Genomic DNA, 18,597 nt, shown 5'->3' on the forward strand with positions numbered 1-18,597 from the left:
ATAACTTGAAATTAACAAATGTTATGTAAATCTACGATGGAAAGACAAAAATTAAATAATAATTAAAGAAAAATGATTAATGAAATATTTTTGAAAAACACTTTTCTTCAAGTTACGTTAATTGTGACGATGCTGCCTCGATCTTTATAACATTAAAATCATATTTTAATTTTACTTCTGTATTGTGAGTTTTAGCATGAAGACAAATATATTTCATAATTAATTCAATATAATAGAGATCCAATATCTGGTCAATTGGACAATTATAAGACATAACCTTACATGTACCTTTTAATTAAAAATACATTACGCTAAACTTAATTTACTTATGCTAAATTACATTATGAGCTCTTAGTTTAAATAAATATTAATATACAAAAGTCATGCTAATTCAAAATCTATTCAGGCAAACTTCATTAATTTGCTACACCATTTTCAAATGTTACAATAATTATATTATATACTCGCATATTCACACATTTAGGCACCTGTCACTGGTGACTAGATAGTTCCAACCTAGCCCAAGTTCTAACAGTATTACATAATTCTTAATAGAAAACAAACAAAACCAGTCATTGAAAAGAAGGGCACCATTCTGAATCTAAAACTAAGCACAAATTACAAGCATCCTCTCTTATTAGTTTTACATTCATCCACAAATATTCTTAATAATTTATAAGTATATTTACACACCTTCAGTTTGAAGACACTATTTAATAAAAGTGTAATATACACAAATATGTAATTGGAATGTTGTAAATTATTCTACCGATAGATTTTATCGTCGTGTGGTGGAAGACTAATAAAATATGGTGCTGGGGGTGGTGGCGCGGCTAAATATCGCACTGACCCCGGACCTGACTGTATTTTGTGAGGCAAAGTTGCTGTCGATAATGATGGAGGTGGCAACGTGCCTGCATAACCAGGCCAAGCTGCACCCCATAAGGGAGCACCACCGGCTCCTGGACTATTGGCTAACGGACCACCTCGGTAAGACGTTGTAGTCATCCGAAGACGAACTATGCATATAGCGACAATTAGAATAGCAATGAATGCTACAACTCCTCCTACAATTCCAATAATCAAATTATCATCGTTTGAAGAAGTAGCGACGCCAATAACTGGCGCTCCTTTGGGCTCCCCTTGAGGTTTTGGCCTTTCGTGTGACGGTGCTACTGACCAAATAATATCAGGCTCAGCAGAAGTTCGGTGAACAAGACGTGGAGGGGCTGTTGTTGAAACGCTACTAGAAGAAGATGTAGCGGTTGTTTTGCGCCGTGTATCGCAAGACAGCTCGTCGTCACCAATTTCAATTAGTAAAAATCCCGATAAATGCTCAGGAGAACTACATCGTATCTCATCAATCCCAACAGTAGGAAGCCATCTTCTTAAAGCTCTTGAGTTACAATCACAGCGGATTGGATTGGTGTCTAATCCAAACATTGACAAATCTGCCTTACGATCATCAAGTGCAACCAACAATTGAGGTTGCAGCGTAGTTAATTGACTTCCACCTACATCTATAGTTATTCTAGATGATCGTGGTAAAGGAAATAGCAAGGCTGGTGGCAGATTTGTTACGGATGTATTTCGTAACCGAACGGTAATACTAGGAGCTTTCAAACCTGCGAGTACACCCGAGGAAACAGTTCTTAAGCGGTTGCCTCTTAAACCTAGTTCCTCGAGACGTGGATGCAATATTGAATGCAATTGATCTGGGCCAATGTTAGTATCTTTTACCTCAACGTCTAACTTCTCAAGTGCCAATAAATATTGTAAGGCGCCTTGCACATCAAAGTATCCTAGCCTTGGATATCCATAAGCTCGGAATTCCACTAAGTTTGATAAAGTTCTAAAAGCATTCTTTTCAATTTTGGTGCTTTTTTCTAAATTTCTCATATCTAATATACGAAGAGACGTGAGGCTTTCAAAGTTTCCTTCAAGAATCATTATAATTGGGTTATCCGAAATATTTAGTCTCAAAAGGTTTTTTAATTTCGGCCAAGAAATAGCTAGTGAATTGGAAACATCTCCGAATTGATTATTCGACAGATCTAATGATTCTAGTAAAGTAGTTCTCGTAAAGGTTTTTTCAGTAAGTTTTGATATATTATTGTACGATAAGTTTAGTTTATGTAAAAATGGAGTTTCCAACTGACCAACCGATTTCATTCCAGTTCCTGCCAAATTCAAATCTCTAACAGTTTTTGGCTCAGTTAAAACGTTGCTAATAGTTTTTTCTGATAAAGGGTTAAATGATAAGTCTAACTTTTTAATATTAACCATTACGCTATCTTCAGCTGGTATATCCATAATATCATTATATGACAAATCTACGGATGATACGAAAAAGTACTGTTTTTGTAATGCTTTTAATGGAGCTTGTTCAAACAGATTATGACTAAGTAATATTGTCTCAAGCATATGCAATCTTGATCTATCAAAAATGTTGTCAGGAAGTTCAGTAAGAACATTTCCTTTCAGATTAAGAGTTTCTAATCTAATAAGACCTTCAAAAAGTCTATCACCTAACCGATCAATTTTATTATATGAAAGATCTAAATGTTGAATCTGAGAAGAATTATGGAAAGCCATTTCACTCACAGTTTCGAGTTCATTTCTGGCCAGTAAAATTGATCTCAATTTAGGTAACCGAGCAAAATCTAACTCGTCGACGTTCTTCAAAGCGTTTCCAGATAAATCAATAAGTTCTAAATATTGAAGAGTACTTATAAGTTCAGAAGGGAAAAAATTAAATTTATTATTAGTCAAGATAATTTCTCTTAACCTTGGATGAATCTTGAATGAAGATGGGAATAAATAGCTTAACTGATTGTCAGAAACGTCAATCACTTCTAAACTAGTTCCTGTATTAAAGAACTCACCTTTAAAAGCATTTAGCTGATTTCCTTTTAATGATAAATACTGAATAGACATAACATTCACAAATGCAGGTGTTCTAATCGTGGCTATATTATTATAGGACAAATCAAGATGAGTTAAATTCTTAAGATTTTTAAAAGAACCTTCGGATATTTCTTGCAAATTATTATGGGATAGATAAATTTGTTCTAAATTATGAGTTTTTGAAAACAAATTGACTGGAAGTGCTTTTAAACCAACGTGGCTTATGTCAACTGTTAGTAATGCATCGTTATAATTAAAGACATTTTGAGGAAGAACGTTTATATGTAAATTATGACTCATATTCAAATGTGTTAAGCTTGGAATGGATTGAAAAGCGTTGACTGGAATTTCTGATATTTGATTTCCTGAGATATCTAAATACCAAAGGCTCACAAATTTCAGTTGCTCCCCAGTAAAGCCCAATATTCTGTTTTGATTTAGAGATAAAAATTCAAGAGTTGTTTCTAAGCCACTAAATACTTCTGCTGAAATTGAGTTCAAGAGATTTCCTGATAAATCCAAATGTTTTAAAGTTTTGAAATGCTCAAAAGCAGCTGGTGGTAGTTCTCTTATGACATTCCTTGAAAGAACCAAAGAAGTTATTCTATCAGAAACAGCTCTCAATATGTCACTTGACAATGCTGTTACTCTATTAAACCCTAAATGAACAGACGTAACACTAGGCAATCGAGACAGTGCGGTTGCAGGAATGAGGAGAATATTGTTGTCTCTTAACAACAGAGTTTGAAGACTTGTCAAACCATCAAATGCGTCATCCTCCACCTGAAAAAGAGAAAAAGATTAGTCTTACATATTCAAGCTCGGAAAGCAAAAAAAAATTATGTTTGTGTAGTTTATTTTATCTTCCAGAAAGAACGTATATTTTATTATTTATGTTATTTACATTTTTTTTCTTATAAAATTACTATACAAATGTGTGCAAACGAGGCATAATGCTAAAGCTAACAAACAATTATAGGTGAGCAATTTAGGCTAACCAGAATACATCTATGCACAATGTGGTATAACCAATAGCAGGACTGTACAATATACTTACAGTACGTAAGGAATTAACTCCGATGTCCAAATATCTTAAATCTGTCAGTCCAACAAAAGTACCAGGAGATAACTTTACTAGATTATTTCTGCTCAAATCCAACACTTGTAGGGAACTCAACGAGTTAAGATGGCTAGGGTCCATATTCTGGAAGAAAAAAATGTTAGATAGAAACCAAAAATGATAACATGTTTGTCAATAAAGGTTGATAAAGTAAAAATTAATAAATATACGTAAATTAATTGCATATTAATTATTTATACGCAACCGTAATTAGAACGAACTGTCCTTTGACATTTACATATTATCGCGTGACCTGACATTTGAAACAGGTATTATAGGTGATTAATAATGATTTTGATACAAATCTTATCTATATTATTATTTATGCTTATTTCAATTATAAATTACGCATAAATACATAATTATTTTATGAGTATTTCATAAAGGTAAAATCTGAAGCGCGATATGAAAAAATCTTTTTTCTCTACGCTGATTGTATCCATAAAAGTTCTATCCTATTATAAACCTTAAAACATTTTAGCTTCCACTTAAGGCTTACCAGTACGGCATACGTAACAGGTATTTTTTCTATAGCGATAGACGACATAAATGGTAGACCTAATTTATATAGATTTCATGCATGAACAAACTTTATTTTATAATTAAAGGAAAACTTACAGAAATCATGTTGCTTGATAGATTTAAATGCTTTAGATTGCCGAAAGATTTAAGTGCAACTGTCGGGAAATCAGCTATGAAGTTCTCAGATAAATCCAATCTTTCCAAGGTTTCTATACCTTGAAACACATCACTGTTAATCTTGGAGAGTCTGTTACGACCTAGATCAAGGCTTTGTATCTCACTCAGGCTGATAAATGCACCGCCTTCGATTGTCGAAATCATGTTTCCGTGCAAATCTATTTCTTCTAATGTCTTCTGTGATACGAACGTAGCTTGCCTTATTGTACCTGAAACCATAAAGAAACATGTATAAATATTAGTAATATTAAAATTTTTTTGGAGGTTAATAAGATTTTTTAGAGACAAAAACATGGCGTGTGGTGATGGTAGATCAGAATAGGTACAGATGTCTCCTCCCCTACTCTTCTAGTGGGACTTACGTGTGTTGGCAACACCGCGCGTTTTGTGTGCGACAATGTACAAAGATCGACGCAAGCGCCACCTCGGCAGCTTGTCGGTCGTTGTGACGTCAGTATCCGGTCACCAAGAGGGGGAAAAATATGGCGGCTCTGGCCTGAGGGTGGGATGACACGACAGGGCACTTTTGGCTGTGACTTCGAATAGGACGCAACCATTTAGTATAATAAATCGAGTGTGCATATTGAGTATCGGGGTGTGTTTAATTTTTACACGTGGTGACAAAGGGAATTTAACCGTGAACGAACAGCATAGTCCTCTTTGCTATTATTACACCTACTGCCATCGCCAACCCGTCTGACCAGCTTGGTTCGTATGGGCAACCCAGAAGTTCAGAATCAAAAGCCTATAACAGTCCACTTCTTGACTGGCTATTGAAGATTGTCTCTGTCATTCAAATAACGCAGCTATCGAAAATTTTACTTTTATACATTTATATTTTGTCAAACATTTATAGGAGGGTAAACCTGATTTTTGGCGTGGCGACACAGGCCGTGGCGACACATCGCTACGCTATATGATTGAATTTTTGTATTTCGTATGTAACAATTAAATTAAATATTAATTTTGTAATAAAACCGTCATTATTAACCGATTTACAAAAAGGAGTGGTTATCCATTTGGTTGTATTTATTTTTATTTGTGAAACTAATTTGTAATGCTTTATCTTTTCATTATGCAATATCTGCAATAACTTACGGAAAACAATTTCGATGTTTCACATCTGCCAGGCGTCCCGTGACGGCTGACACGTTTTTTTAATTAAGTTTGTACCCTCTATCATTACGTGTGGCATCCCATGGATTGCAAGAGAAGACCCGGTAGGCCATTGAAAAGATGGGAGGACGACATCGCGAAAGTTGCGGATAAGACATTGAGTACTGTTGCAAGGGACAGGTGCAAATGGATGAATATGGAGGAGGCTTTAACCGCCGGTCCTTACATAAATGTTATAAATTAGATAGTATAAGTACAATATATTACTTAGTTAAGAAAACATTATAAATAGAAAATAAGAAATTTTAACTGTATTATATCTAACTCTATTACTTTATTTATTTTTAAGTTAACTTATCTTCTGCTATGACGGCCGAGGGGCGCAGTGGGCAGCGACCCTGCTTTCTGAGTCCAAGGTCGTGGGTTCGATTCCCACAACTGGAAAATGTTTGTGTGATGAACATGAATGTTTTTCAGTGTCTTGGTGTTTATCTATATATTATAAGTATTTATATATTATATTGATAAAAAAATATTCATCGGCTATCACAGTACCCATAACACAAGCTACGCTTACTTTGGGGCTAGATGGCGATGTGTGTAATGTCGTAGTATATTTATTTATTTATTTTATTTATTTGCTATGTAACATGTCTATTATTTCTAATATCAACACAAATATTTTTGTTTGTATACCTACCCTCGTTTTTATGTTTATTTCTTGTTATTGGAAGAGCGGTTTCTTCTGACACAGGGGTAGTAATACTAGCCTTAAAAGAAGGCTCCATTAGTGTTTACAATAATTTTATTTACCCATATAAACTTTTTTTTTTTAATTTTTAGCCAGTAAGATATTTAATTGTAAGGAATGTAAATAAAGCTTTATGTTTAACCATTATTACGTGTGGGTAAATTGCGCTTTTGCATTATGATAAAGTTCGGTGTATTCATTTACTTATAATAATTATAAAAAGACTAAATTTAAATAATATAAATTTATATTATTACGCAAAGAAAACGAACGTAAATAATGGACCCTTCAGAAATATCAATTTCACAATTCACGTAGAAACTCTTCAACTGAAAATGTCTCCTTGAACTTCCAATAATAATAAGACATTGTTACATGAAACGTAAGTTAACAACAGAGAAAATGAGGACCTATGAGGAATTTATTACGAACATATTCATTATATACAGTTGAACTAAAGAAAACAAAACTCATACAGGCTTCCAAAATAAAAGCCTTCAAGTTAGACAACTTTTTGAAACTTGTCAATAGCTTTTGCAGTAGGTACCAAGAACAGGTAAAAACATGTATAATAGTCTAAGAGAAAACTGCCAAAAGTTCCAAGACGTTATTCATAAAATCAATGTTCGTTCTAAAAGCACTCCTTTCATAACATTCCGCAGCTTCACCCACAGGTAGGAACTGTATCCCTTCTACCCTTTTTGCCCTTAACCCACGTCATGTGGGTTCGCCGCAACATTACTTTTACAAAGTTAAAGACGAGTTTTTTTTTCATTTTAGCATATTTTTAACCGACTATTTACCTAGTCATACCCCTCCTTTGTTTTTACATTTTATCTATCTTTAACATTTAGAATGAATACGAGCTTTTACCCACGGTTTCCCTCACGTGGTAATTTTAAAAACTTTGCCAGGAGAAATAGGACCCCGATCATGAATACAGAACAGTGCACTATTCCAGGACGCTTGTGCCCCCTTTATTCTGCATCCTTTCAACTATTTCTTCATATAAATACGTTTAGATACTTTGTTAGGACGTATATTCTTGTAAACCACCTTTAGGACTCCGATGTTTTCCAGGAACAAACGTAGCTCATGTTTCTCTCCGTCCTCTAAACTACTCAACTGTTTGTTTGTTTGTGTGTGGCATAAAGATAGTTTATATCTATGCAAAAAATCACATATTTCCGTTGCTCTGTTGCTGCGTTATTGATGGACAAACAAACACACTTTCGAATTTATTATATTAGTATGGATATGAATAAGTTTTTCGAGACAAAAGTATTCTACTTTATGACTATGTGCCTTTGTAATAGTATATTTTTGTCCAAATTAAGAAGTCTATGTTTCCCTTTAACTATCTCTAGCACATCTTTAAGCAGAAAATCATAGTAGTCTTTAAATTTATTGCTCAAAGAAGAACAAAATCACTAAACAAATTGACTCACTTTAGCATTTATAACGTTAGTGGGGTTTGGACTATTACATAATTAGAAGCATGGTTTACTTTGATGTTGAATAAAGCACAAATTCGTAAATGCGGTGCGCTCGTGATCTACGCTCAACCGCCTCAAAAGATCTTCCGGGCGAGGTACTCGAGTTCTTCATTTTGGTCTACTGGTTTCCGTTCTGAATTTATATGTTTACTGTATTATAACGCTCGCAGTTGAATACTTCGTTAACACGGCATTGAGTATAGTGTAGAAACCACTAAACAATTTTGAAGTAGAACTTCTTTAGAAAATAGTTAATTTTTGATGGGAAAATAGTTTTATATCGTTGAGAAAAATGTTTTAAACTATGAGACTTGAAACGCTGGGCCAAACCTCGTTCAGATACGAGAACCGGAGTGTATGCAGTAATATTATTTTACTGCACAGTCTGATATATTGGTGTATTTAAAACTATAAAAGGGTGAAAAAAAAGCCATTTGAAAATGGAAAATTTGAAATGATAACGCCACCATCATGTGTGGCGACGATATTATTCTGCTGTTTTTGTTTTCGGAAATCGATATAAATGTAGTTTTAATATTCATACATCCAAAAAGTACTGATATATAATATCGATACTTTTTGGCATTCGCGGATCCCTTTATTCGAGCTAATAATTTTTGCGACTTGTTTTTATTAGATTTCTTCCACCCGCGACTTCGTCTGCGTGGACTTCAGAATTGGGTCTAAAGCTTCACTTGTTAACAATGTCAAATTTTCCCTCGGGACCTACTTGAGGAATAAAAGGTAACCTAAATTCTTTTCCATGTTGAAGGCTACATGCATGCCAAATTTCATCCAAATTCGTTCAGCAGTTCTTGCGTGATTGTATGACAAACATCCACACTTCCACGTTTATAAAATTGGTAGGATAGTAGGATTTATGCTGCGTTTTAATACTGAAATCAGTAGCTATGTTTAAAATTCCTCGACGATAGTCGGTCGAGGGTGGAAACTTTAAACGTGGACGAAGCCACGGCATAGATTGGTTTTATATAATTTTAATAAAAATGTTAATAATAATGCCTAGTTTGGGCAATGCGATTAAATCATTACATAAATTATATTACCATTAAGTTAACGAATTAAAATACGAACATACAAAACATATTTGTTTTTATTTTGTTGGCATTTTAGTTTCTTATAAACAAGCCAATCTGAAATAAATGAATTTTAAATTTATTTGGTTTAACTGCAGAATACAGTTGTCACGACCACCTCTTTCCGTGGCAGTCGTACTAAACGACTTGGAAAAGATAACAGAAAACGGGCAGCTGCATGCTCAGTGCTACTATCTACTGCGAACTCTCAACTCAGCGTAGTGATTATGTTCAAAACCCTCATTGTACAGCAGTGAAATGTTATAGGCTGGTAAAGTAACGATGGTCTCTTATGCTATACCCATCCTCCTTTCCCTTACTTACCTATTCTGTTTTCCCTCAGCGAGAGAACTTTTAATGACTGTGGCCCATTGAGTGAGGAGGACGGCGCGGAATTCATATTGTTACGGTCGAGGCGCAATACCTGAAAGTAGTTTTATTTTAAATTTTTACTCTAAAATTATTAAGTAAGAACTCAGTACGATCGTTTTTATAACTAACATTATTAAAACTAATATATTTACCGTTCCACTACAGGACGCGGGTCTCCTCCCACAATTAGAAGGGTTTAGGCTGTAGTCCACCACACTGGCCTAGTGCGGATTGGTGGAACACGCCTTTGTGACCATTGTGGATAACTTTATACTGTTTTCCTTACGATGTTTTCCTTCACCGTTAAACCGTTTTAATTGCTTAAAACGCAGATAACATTTGAATTCGAACTCGGAAGTAAAGTTTTATCTATTTTAGTTTTATAATATATTTAGTTTAGTTCCGTTTACATAACGTGTCTGGAGCCAACTAAGGAGGCGATAACTTAAGCTGCTTTCCCACCAGAGCTGTAAAGCTAAGGATGAGTATGATATCCACAAATTCTGTCGACCTCCCAGGTGCAGTGGTGAGCGCTGCATTCTCATCCGTAGGAGGTCCCGGGTTCAATACCCGTCAGGTACAATTTGGAAATTTATCATTTCTAAATTGTCTCTGGTCTGGTTAAGTGGGAGGCTTCGGCCGCGGTTACAATGCCGCTTTATTACGAAAGGAGAATGTGTTTAACGTTACACACATCCCTCTGAAAGGTTAGCCCGCTACCATCTTAGACTGCATCATAACTTACCATCCGGTGAGATTACTGGCCTTTGCTAACTTGTAGTAAATAAGAGAACAGTTCAGTATTGTATATCTTTTTTTTATAACGCAGAAAAGTTATTTGATGACTAAATAATATTAAATAAACAAAATTAAAGCATACCTTTAGAACGTCACATCCAATCAGGAGTCCTTCTTCAAGGCCTCGTATGCTGTTCCCACTTAGATCCAGCTCCTCCAAAGCAGGCAGGTTATGGAACTCTGCAGTCGAAAATATCGGATTTAAGTTGTCACCCAGCAGGTTATCAGACAGAACTAACTTCGTGATGTTTCCCCGAATGCCCGCTAGAAGGCGATCGGGCAGTCTACGAAGGCTGTTGTGGGAAAAGTCTAGTTCTTTTATGGGCAGGCCGTAGGATGAGAATATCTGGAACAGAGAGAGACATTGTTAATATCTGAAAAACACACATTATTAATTTTGCGGAAAAAGTTTTCTTTACTTGTATTAACAGAAAAAACAACATACGTGTATACGACTAATATTGAAGCATAAAAAACCACTCCACTTTAGTAGGTTTTCTCAAATAGTCAGTTAGTAGCTTCACTCCAGTTAGTTGACAGTAATACGTTTACAATAAAATGGGGAAAATCGGAAAAGTCTGTGAGCTAGAAAAATAAAGCGGGTGTGAGGGGCAGTTTTCACTGATTTTGGACACAATGCACTGTATGTAATAATGGCTGAATGAGGGCACTGTATATTCATACTTCAGTTTTTGTATTAAACCACAATGTTTTCCAATATAAAACAAGAATACACTTATTTTAATAAAAGTACTTAGTCTTGTTAACGTGATGATTTTTTTATGCCAGTGTGACAAGTAGTATAAATATAATGGTTTAAAGAAAGAATATTGATATCGAATTAAAAAAACGTTACTTCAATAATAAACTAGCTACTGGCCGCGACTTCGTCCGCGTTAACTACGATATTTTAAAAGTGATAATTATCCCGGGATTTTTTTTAAAGGAATCATCATCGTTATTATCAACCCATTACCGGCCCACTACAGGGCACGGGTCTCCTGCCACTATAAGGGGTTAAGGCCGTAGTCCACCACGCTGGTCCAGTGCGCATTGGTGGACTTCACACACCTTTGAGAACATTATGGAGGTATGAACTATATAAGATACTAGCGGACCCCAGCGCCATCTGTCGGGCTGATTTGTGAATCTAAACCATCCAGGGTGCCACCCAAACGCGCTCCTCCAATCACCCCCGCCAGCGCGACAACGCAGAGGCACAAATGGTGACATCGATGACTCAAGGCCCATCAGAATTAATAACATCCCCGCGCGCGCCGACGACGACTACGCTGACAGTGACGCCGACATTTCACGGACAAGACAAACCAACAGGCCCAAAGCCAATGATGGCGGGCCCTAGCCCCTAGACAGGGGCTAAAACAACAATTACCAGGGCAGCATAGCTGCCCTGCGAATATGACCCGGGTAAGGAGGCGTTGCCTCGAGGCCCGTACCCCCGACCGGCCTATTGGCCGCTTGGAGATGACCCACACGCACGCACCCAAACGCATACCGAAAAATTCATTTAAATCGGTCCGGCCGTTTAGGAGAAGTTCAGTGACATACACACGCACACAAGAAATATATATTCAATAAAGATGAACTCACAGGTATGCAGTTTTCGAAAATATATTCATCAGTCATCTTAGTGCCCATAAAACAAGCTGACGTAGTATATATATAATTTTGAAGTTATACTTCTTTTGGCGCGTTAGGGAAAAATTGTAAGAGTAAAATTTTACGATGCACGCACACCGTCACAAAAAACCGACACCATGAAGTTTTGAAGAAATTTATTCAAAATTTTAGCTTTTCTTAAAAAGGTTTGACAGTTGACTTACAATAATTCAAACAATACTTTTTTTTCTATTGTTAGTGTAGTTTTTTCAATCTTGTTACGCCAAAGAAGTATCACTTCTAACGCGTGTACATTAATACACACATTTTTTTTTTTATTATCAAAGCATGTTTCCTATATCATCAAAAGACCTGTAGGTAGGCAGGTAGGTCCGTAACCTATAAGTTCTACCGAAAATCCAATATAGTATATTGATACAATATCTCGAAACACGCTGTATAAATAGTCAAGTTTGCTGTTCTGTTATATTAAATGTACTTATTGTTTGCTATTTATAATATACAAGCGTACCCAGCCCACTTCGCCGGGTTATATTTTGCTTTATTTTATTTAAACAATAAACTTACATCATTCAATTTTTAATTTAGGTCTCATAATATATTAAATCATTTATTTCTCTCCGTATTCATTCTCTTCTATTCTCTTCTCGAGCGGGTGAAGATCATTATCTACACCCATGTACACCCAACAATAGAATATCATCATAGTAAATAAAAGCTGTATTTGACAGTTCAAAAATAGGAGTGCTCCGATCGTCACCAAACTTTACAGGATTACTCGCCAGGTCAATCCGGAGATTCCTTGAAAGTTTCATTGAAATCGGTCCAGCCGTTTCGGAGCCTATACGGAACATACCCACACACTTTCTCTTTTATATATATAGATTTCGTATTTGACCGACTTCGTCGTCATCATCGTCAAATCAACCCATTACCGGCCCACTACAGAGCAAGGGTCTCTTCCCACAGTGAGAATGGGATAAGTCCGTAGTCCACATGTACTCCACACAGCTTTGAGAACATTATGTAGAACTCTCCGGCATGCAGGTTTCCCCACGATGTTTTCCTTCACCGTTGAAGCAAGTGATATTTGAATAACTTAAAGGCACTTAACTAAGAAAAGTTAGAGGTGCGTATTGGGTTCCAACTTGGCCCCCCGAAAGTGATATCGAGCTCCAATTCAATGCCAACACCGCTTCTTAAGTCGTTTAAAAATATACTTTAGCGATAAGGCCGCCAAATTGTACGTTCTACCTTATTGTGCTGTTGTATTTGTATCTCATATTCTCATAGACCATATTCTAGTATTATATAAATAGTTATTGCAAAAAAAGGTATAGGTGATGCTAATAACTTAAAGTGGTGATAGCCTATGGCTTTTAGTGGATTAGGCCTTTTTTTACACAATGCCTGACATACCACTCCGTTGGGGTAAACGGAGTAGTTATGTGGGACTTGCTAAAAACTCTGTCCCTCGATAGACCTATAAGACTTCGTCCTACCTTTATGTGGAAGTCTCGGGTTCGATTCCCGGCAGGGGCATGAGGGAATTTATTATTTCTAAATTTTCTCTGGTCTAGTCTGGTGGAGGCTTCGGCTAGTTACCATCCTACCGACAAAGACGTGCCACAATTGTTAGTAATAAATTGCTTCTGCGCGCTTCGTCTGCGTCGGCTTTGGAATTGGGTCTAAAGCTTCGCTCGTTAACAATTTTTAATCTTACCACGGGGACAATTTGAGTGATCTGTATAGAAAGTACATGTCCGTTTCATAGAACAGGTGACATGCATACCAAATTTCAAGGCTGTCTGCCAGCGGCTCAGCTCGTAAACAATTTTCGATTTTCCCTCGGGAACCACTTAAAAAATCGGGATAAAAGGTATGCCTATATTCTTTTCAATGTCAATGGTTATATGCACGCCAAATTTCATCCAAATCTGTTCTGTCGTTTTAGCGTGAATGAATTACAAACATATAAACTTTCACATTTACAATATTAAAATAGTAGGATAGTAGGATAGTAGAATTAGTAGGATTATTAGGATAATTTAAACATAAACTTAAGCTTAATGTTCGAGTACAAAATATTACTTAATTAATAATTAACAGTCCACTGCGGGACTTAACGCCTCCCCTAACGGCAGGGTTGTCATATTCCTTAAACAATTTAGTACTATTATCTATATAAATAACACGCAAAGGTGACTGACTGACTGATCTATCAACGCACATCACTAACCACTTGACGAATAGGGCTGAAATTTTGCACAACGATAGTTATAACAACTAAGGCATCCGCTAAGAAAGGATTGAAAATTCCAACCCTAAGCGGGTCAATTGGGGGATGAAAGTTCGTAAAAAATCCTTCATTTATGAATTTATTTTTCAAGTTGCATCCATAAAACTTTGATTATAGGTTTTCGTTTAAAAATATAGAAATACGTGTTTCACAAATTTAAAAAATTCCACCCCTAAATACGAAATAAGGGTGGAATTAATAGGGGTGAAAAATTTATCTGAACGTTTCTGATTTTTTAAGCATATTTTTCTATTAGCAGCAAGACATTTTATTAAACCTTCGTAGTTAAAATTTACCAAATAAAAAATTGAACTTAACGTGAGCGAAGCTGCGGGAAAATGCTAGTAATTAATATTTATTTGTACACCATAACACAATACATTAATGACAAACAGAAACACCAAATTTTTCCATGCTTGTTAATTCTTGCTTCCATCTAGCAAAGTGAACGAAGAAAATTAAGTGAAATATAAGTCCCAGATTCTAATAAACAATATATAAAAGAGATGCATCGAGAGCGATGCCCGACTGCGGTTATCAGATCATGAATGATCGCGTGACATCGGAGGTAGAAATCAGATCAGTGTTTCAATGGATCTTTCTCAATTACCGGCAACATTCTCGGAAACTGCACATTTGCTTTTATGTCTCTTAAACATGTTCTTTGATATATTGCGTAAAGATATTAACATATTAGTGCGAAATAATTTATGCAACTATGCTTTTTGTAAACGAATGCAAAAAAAATATTACGTCTAGACATAATTATGGCTATTCCAACATTTCGGTTATTTGTTATTAGAATCGGAAATGAAAAATAAGAGCTTCATTAATTTATTAGTCCGGAATCAGAAATTATCCTTATATACCTCCTCTTTCATGGTAGAATGAGTTTAAGAAGAGCCCATGCTATCAAAGCTTAATCCCACAACCCTGTTCAAAATTGGCCGTTTAATATATAGTTAAATATTTAATTATTGAGCGTTTTAATATCTTGTCTATTCCTGAATGCAAAGAGTATACAATCACAATGATAAACTGAAAGCAATACTTCAGTTGAAGTTTAACTGTCAATTCTAGGTTCCTCCCATTTTTTAGTCATTGGAAATAGAACCTAGGACCCATAGTGGTGTTCGTCCGGTTGATCAAACTGAGTAGTCAAACTAATTTGTCAAAGATGTACAATTTTATACATATTATCCATAACACAGTCATCATGATAACAACTGAACCAACCAGTCATTTATAATTAAATTTGCCACATTTAGAGCTTTTTATCTATTTTGTTTGATTGTGACTAATTTAGATTAATTGAATATAATGACGCTTTTAGTTAAGGCCATTACGGACACAAAGAAACAATATGAGTCTTCAGTGGAGCAAGCAAAATCACTGATCACGATGAAACGCTTCTATTTCATCATGAACTTGAATCGTGATCGAGTTTTCTGCATGAATTTCCATACTTGTCAATTCCTCTCAAAGTCAATTTGTCAATGCTTAATGCGGAATGTATGATTGAAAACACAAAGAAAAATGTAGTTATCGAGATATAAACACATAGAGGGTAAAATTATTTATTAATTAATTATTTTATTGGGTGGCCTTATCTATATATTTAAAATGCGAAGGTGACTGACTGACTAGTCTATCAACGCTCAGCTCTAGACACTTGACGGATCGGGCTGAAATTTTGCGCACAACGTAGGCATCGGCTAGGAAAGGAATTTTGAAAATTTTAACCCTAAGAAGGTTAAATGGGGGAAATATAAATAATATAAAATCCTTCATTTATCAATTTATTTCTCAAGTTATATCCATGAAACTTTGATTGTAGGTTTTCGATTAAAAATAAGAAATAGGTACGTGTTACACAAATTTTAAAAATTCCAACTCGGTATCAAATAGGGGATGAAAATTTATATGAAAGTTTCTTTTTGATTTTGTAAGTAATTTACTTTGCAGCAAGACATTTTTTTAAACCTGTGTATTTAAAGTTTACCAAATCAAAAATTGAACTTAACGTGACTGAAGCGGCGGGCAAAAGCTAGTCAATGATATAAGTTGAAGTCGATGATAAGATTTAACTTTTATCAGCATGCTTTCCATTGCCAATTAGTCCAATGTGGCTAGAGAGGGCTATGTTAAGAGTTTCGCTGAAGGATTCACATAGAAATCTCAAGGAGAACATGGGATACTGACATTGCCATCAGCAACTGAAAGTGTCAGCGAGACAGTTCCGCTCAAGTCCTGGCGCATTGAGCAAATTGTGCAAGGTTATGAAGTATATATATTTGTTTGTAGCTACTAATACCTAGCTATAGAATAACTATATAACCTATTATAGCATTAAGGAAAAAAAATAACAACCGGCTAAGTACGTTGTGGGCTTCTTCTTAGACCAGGGCGCGTTTGGAACCCTCTTAGCTTTAGTTTTAAGTTGACGAATTTATTTATCGCCATCAAGTCACTCGTATGTCATATTTTACATGTAATGTACGCATCAAAAGTGCCATCTATGTGCCTTTTTGAATAAAGAAATATTTGACTTTAACTTTATATTTTGTAAAAAGCTTCCCTAGCTAGGAAAATCTAGCAACAAAATAACTTACCTATATATTGAAAATTAAAATGTATATAAATATTATAAAGCTGAACAGTTGGTTTGCTTTGTTGAGCGCGCTAAGATTTATTTACAATAAACTTTTGCATGGTAATAAAATATGTCCTAAAATAATGAATTAGAGGCCAAAGGTGTTTTCATAAGCATGAAAACACCTTTGGCCTCTAATTATCCAAATAAATGCACACGAAATGGCGGGCAACAAAAAGTTTTTAATAAAAATAAAAATATTTATTGTACCTTGCTAAATTAGCAAAAGCTAATTACAAAGTATCTGTTTGTAAAAAGTGTTCTATTTTGTAAAAAGCTATCTAAAAAAAATCTAAATTTTTCTACATAGCTTAGCAAAAGCTTTGTGTCTAAATATCTTCCTGTATTCCGAAAAGCTAGCTACATATTATCTTTAGTAACTCAAGATTCCTTATAGAGTTAAAAATAAGGGTGTGGAACTAACCTGTGTTGGCAGCGACTGCTGTCCGGCCCATCGTTGGCTGAAGGCGACAATAGGAGCACCATAAGGCAGGGGTGGGAAATCCCCAGCGAATACTACGCGGTCGCAGTTCATCAGTATTCTCAGTTGCAAAGCCCTGTCGACTTGGACTTTGCATCGGCAAGGGTATCGAAGGTCATCGTTCAGTTCGGAGCACGGCACCCACGGCTGCTGGCCGAGGACTAACGGCATGAACAGAAGCAGCAGGATCCACATTTTGCCCTGGAAACAATGAAAACGGTTCTTGAGCAACGTTTTTTACGCATTTTTTTGCACACCGACGACCGATTCTTTTTTTTTTTTGTGTAGGTAAGGAGGAGGGGATCAGGACAAACAAACCCTTGACTCCAAGTTCACCGGGTGATGGTAGAGTCTAAAATAGTAGCAGGTCAACCTGTTAGGGGTAAGACAGTTTCCTAACTGCAATGTCAGGCATTTTGCTTGGTGACGATGGACTTTAATATGGTGAAGTCTATGGGGTAAAGCAGTTATATTAAGCCCATACCACTAATCGGCTGCTAGGTTGCATAATACCTTAACAAGCATATCGCTATTTTATAACAAATTACCAAATGAAATCTTTGAGTTGTCTCTCAATAAGTTCAAAGTTTATATAAAACGTAAGCTTACAGAAAAATCCTATTATAACATTAAGGATTATTTAAACGATAAAAAAGCTTGGGTGTGAATTGCTCTAGCTTCATAGCTTAATTTAAATTTACTGGAAGATGGTGATAACAAAAAAATAAATTTACCCGGCTAAGTTTGTTGTGGGCTCTTCTTAGACCAGGGCGCGTTTGGAACCCTCGTAGCTTTAGATTTAAGTTGGCGAACGAAGTTATCACCATCCCGTTACAATTATATAAACAATTATGTATGAACGCTTCATAAGTGTCTGTGATAGGCCTACATGAATAAAGAAATTTTGAATTTGAATTTGAATTTGCTTTGTGGTAGCTTAAGTCTCCCGGGAATCGAACCTGGGACCTCCTCCATAATCAGTGCTTGTAACTGCGCCAGGGATTTCGACAAATAATCACCATCATCACGTCAACCGAAAAACAGACAGACAGACTGCTGAACATAAGTCTTGAGTAGGGAGTTACAAATGCCACAGTCCTGGGCTGCATGTATATGTATTGATGTCGTCTGCCCATCTCGTTGAGGGCCAACCAACGCTACGTTTGC

The 18,597-nt window shown here is 35.8% G+C and overlaps 1 protein-coding gene across 1 annotated transcript; it reads right to left on the minus strand.

The window, feature by feature from the left end:
• Nucleotides 1-473: 473 nt before the first annotated feature.
• Nucleotides 474-17,625, minus strand: LOC120626867 (protein artichoke). The gene is made up of 6 exons (XM_039894648.1): nucleotides 17,374-17,625; nucleotides 10,439-10,702; nucleotides 9,511-9,610; nucleotides 4,646-4,935; nucleotides 3,965-4,111; nucleotides 474-3,690 (listed from the first exon to the last, which is right to left on the minus strand). Exons 1-6 carry the CDS (start codon nucleotides 17,623-17,625, stop codon nucleotides 766-768), a joined length of 3,978 nt encoding a protein of 1,325 aa, XP_039750582.1. The 3' UTR covers nucleotides 474-765.
• Between the last annotated feature and the right edge of the window lie 972 nt (nucleotides 17,626-18,597).

This window comes from Pararge aegeria, chromosome 10 (genome assembly GCF_905163445.1).
Source record: "Pararge aegeria chromosome 10, ilParAegt1.1, whole genome shotgun sequence".
In the NCBI taxonomy this organism is placed as follows: domain Eukaryota; kingdom Metazoa; phylum Arthropoda; class Insecta; order Lepidoptera; family Nymphalidae; genus Pararge; species Pararge aegeria.

Excerpts from the sequence above, each read along its gene's own strand:
- LOC120626867 (XM_039894648.1), bottom strand. The coding sequence starts at position 17,625 with ATGTGGATCCTGCTGCTTCTGTTCATGCCGTTAGTCCTCGGCCAGCAG. Across the intron at positions 10,703-17,373 it reads AGCAGTCGCTGCCAACACAG|ATATTCTCATCCTACGGCCT; the intron begins GTTAGTTCCACA and ends TCTCTGTTCCAG. Across the intron at positions 9,611-10,438 it reads TTGGATGTGACGTTCTAAAG|GTATTGCGCCTCGACCGTAA; the intron begins GTATGCTTTAAT and ends AACTACTTTCAG.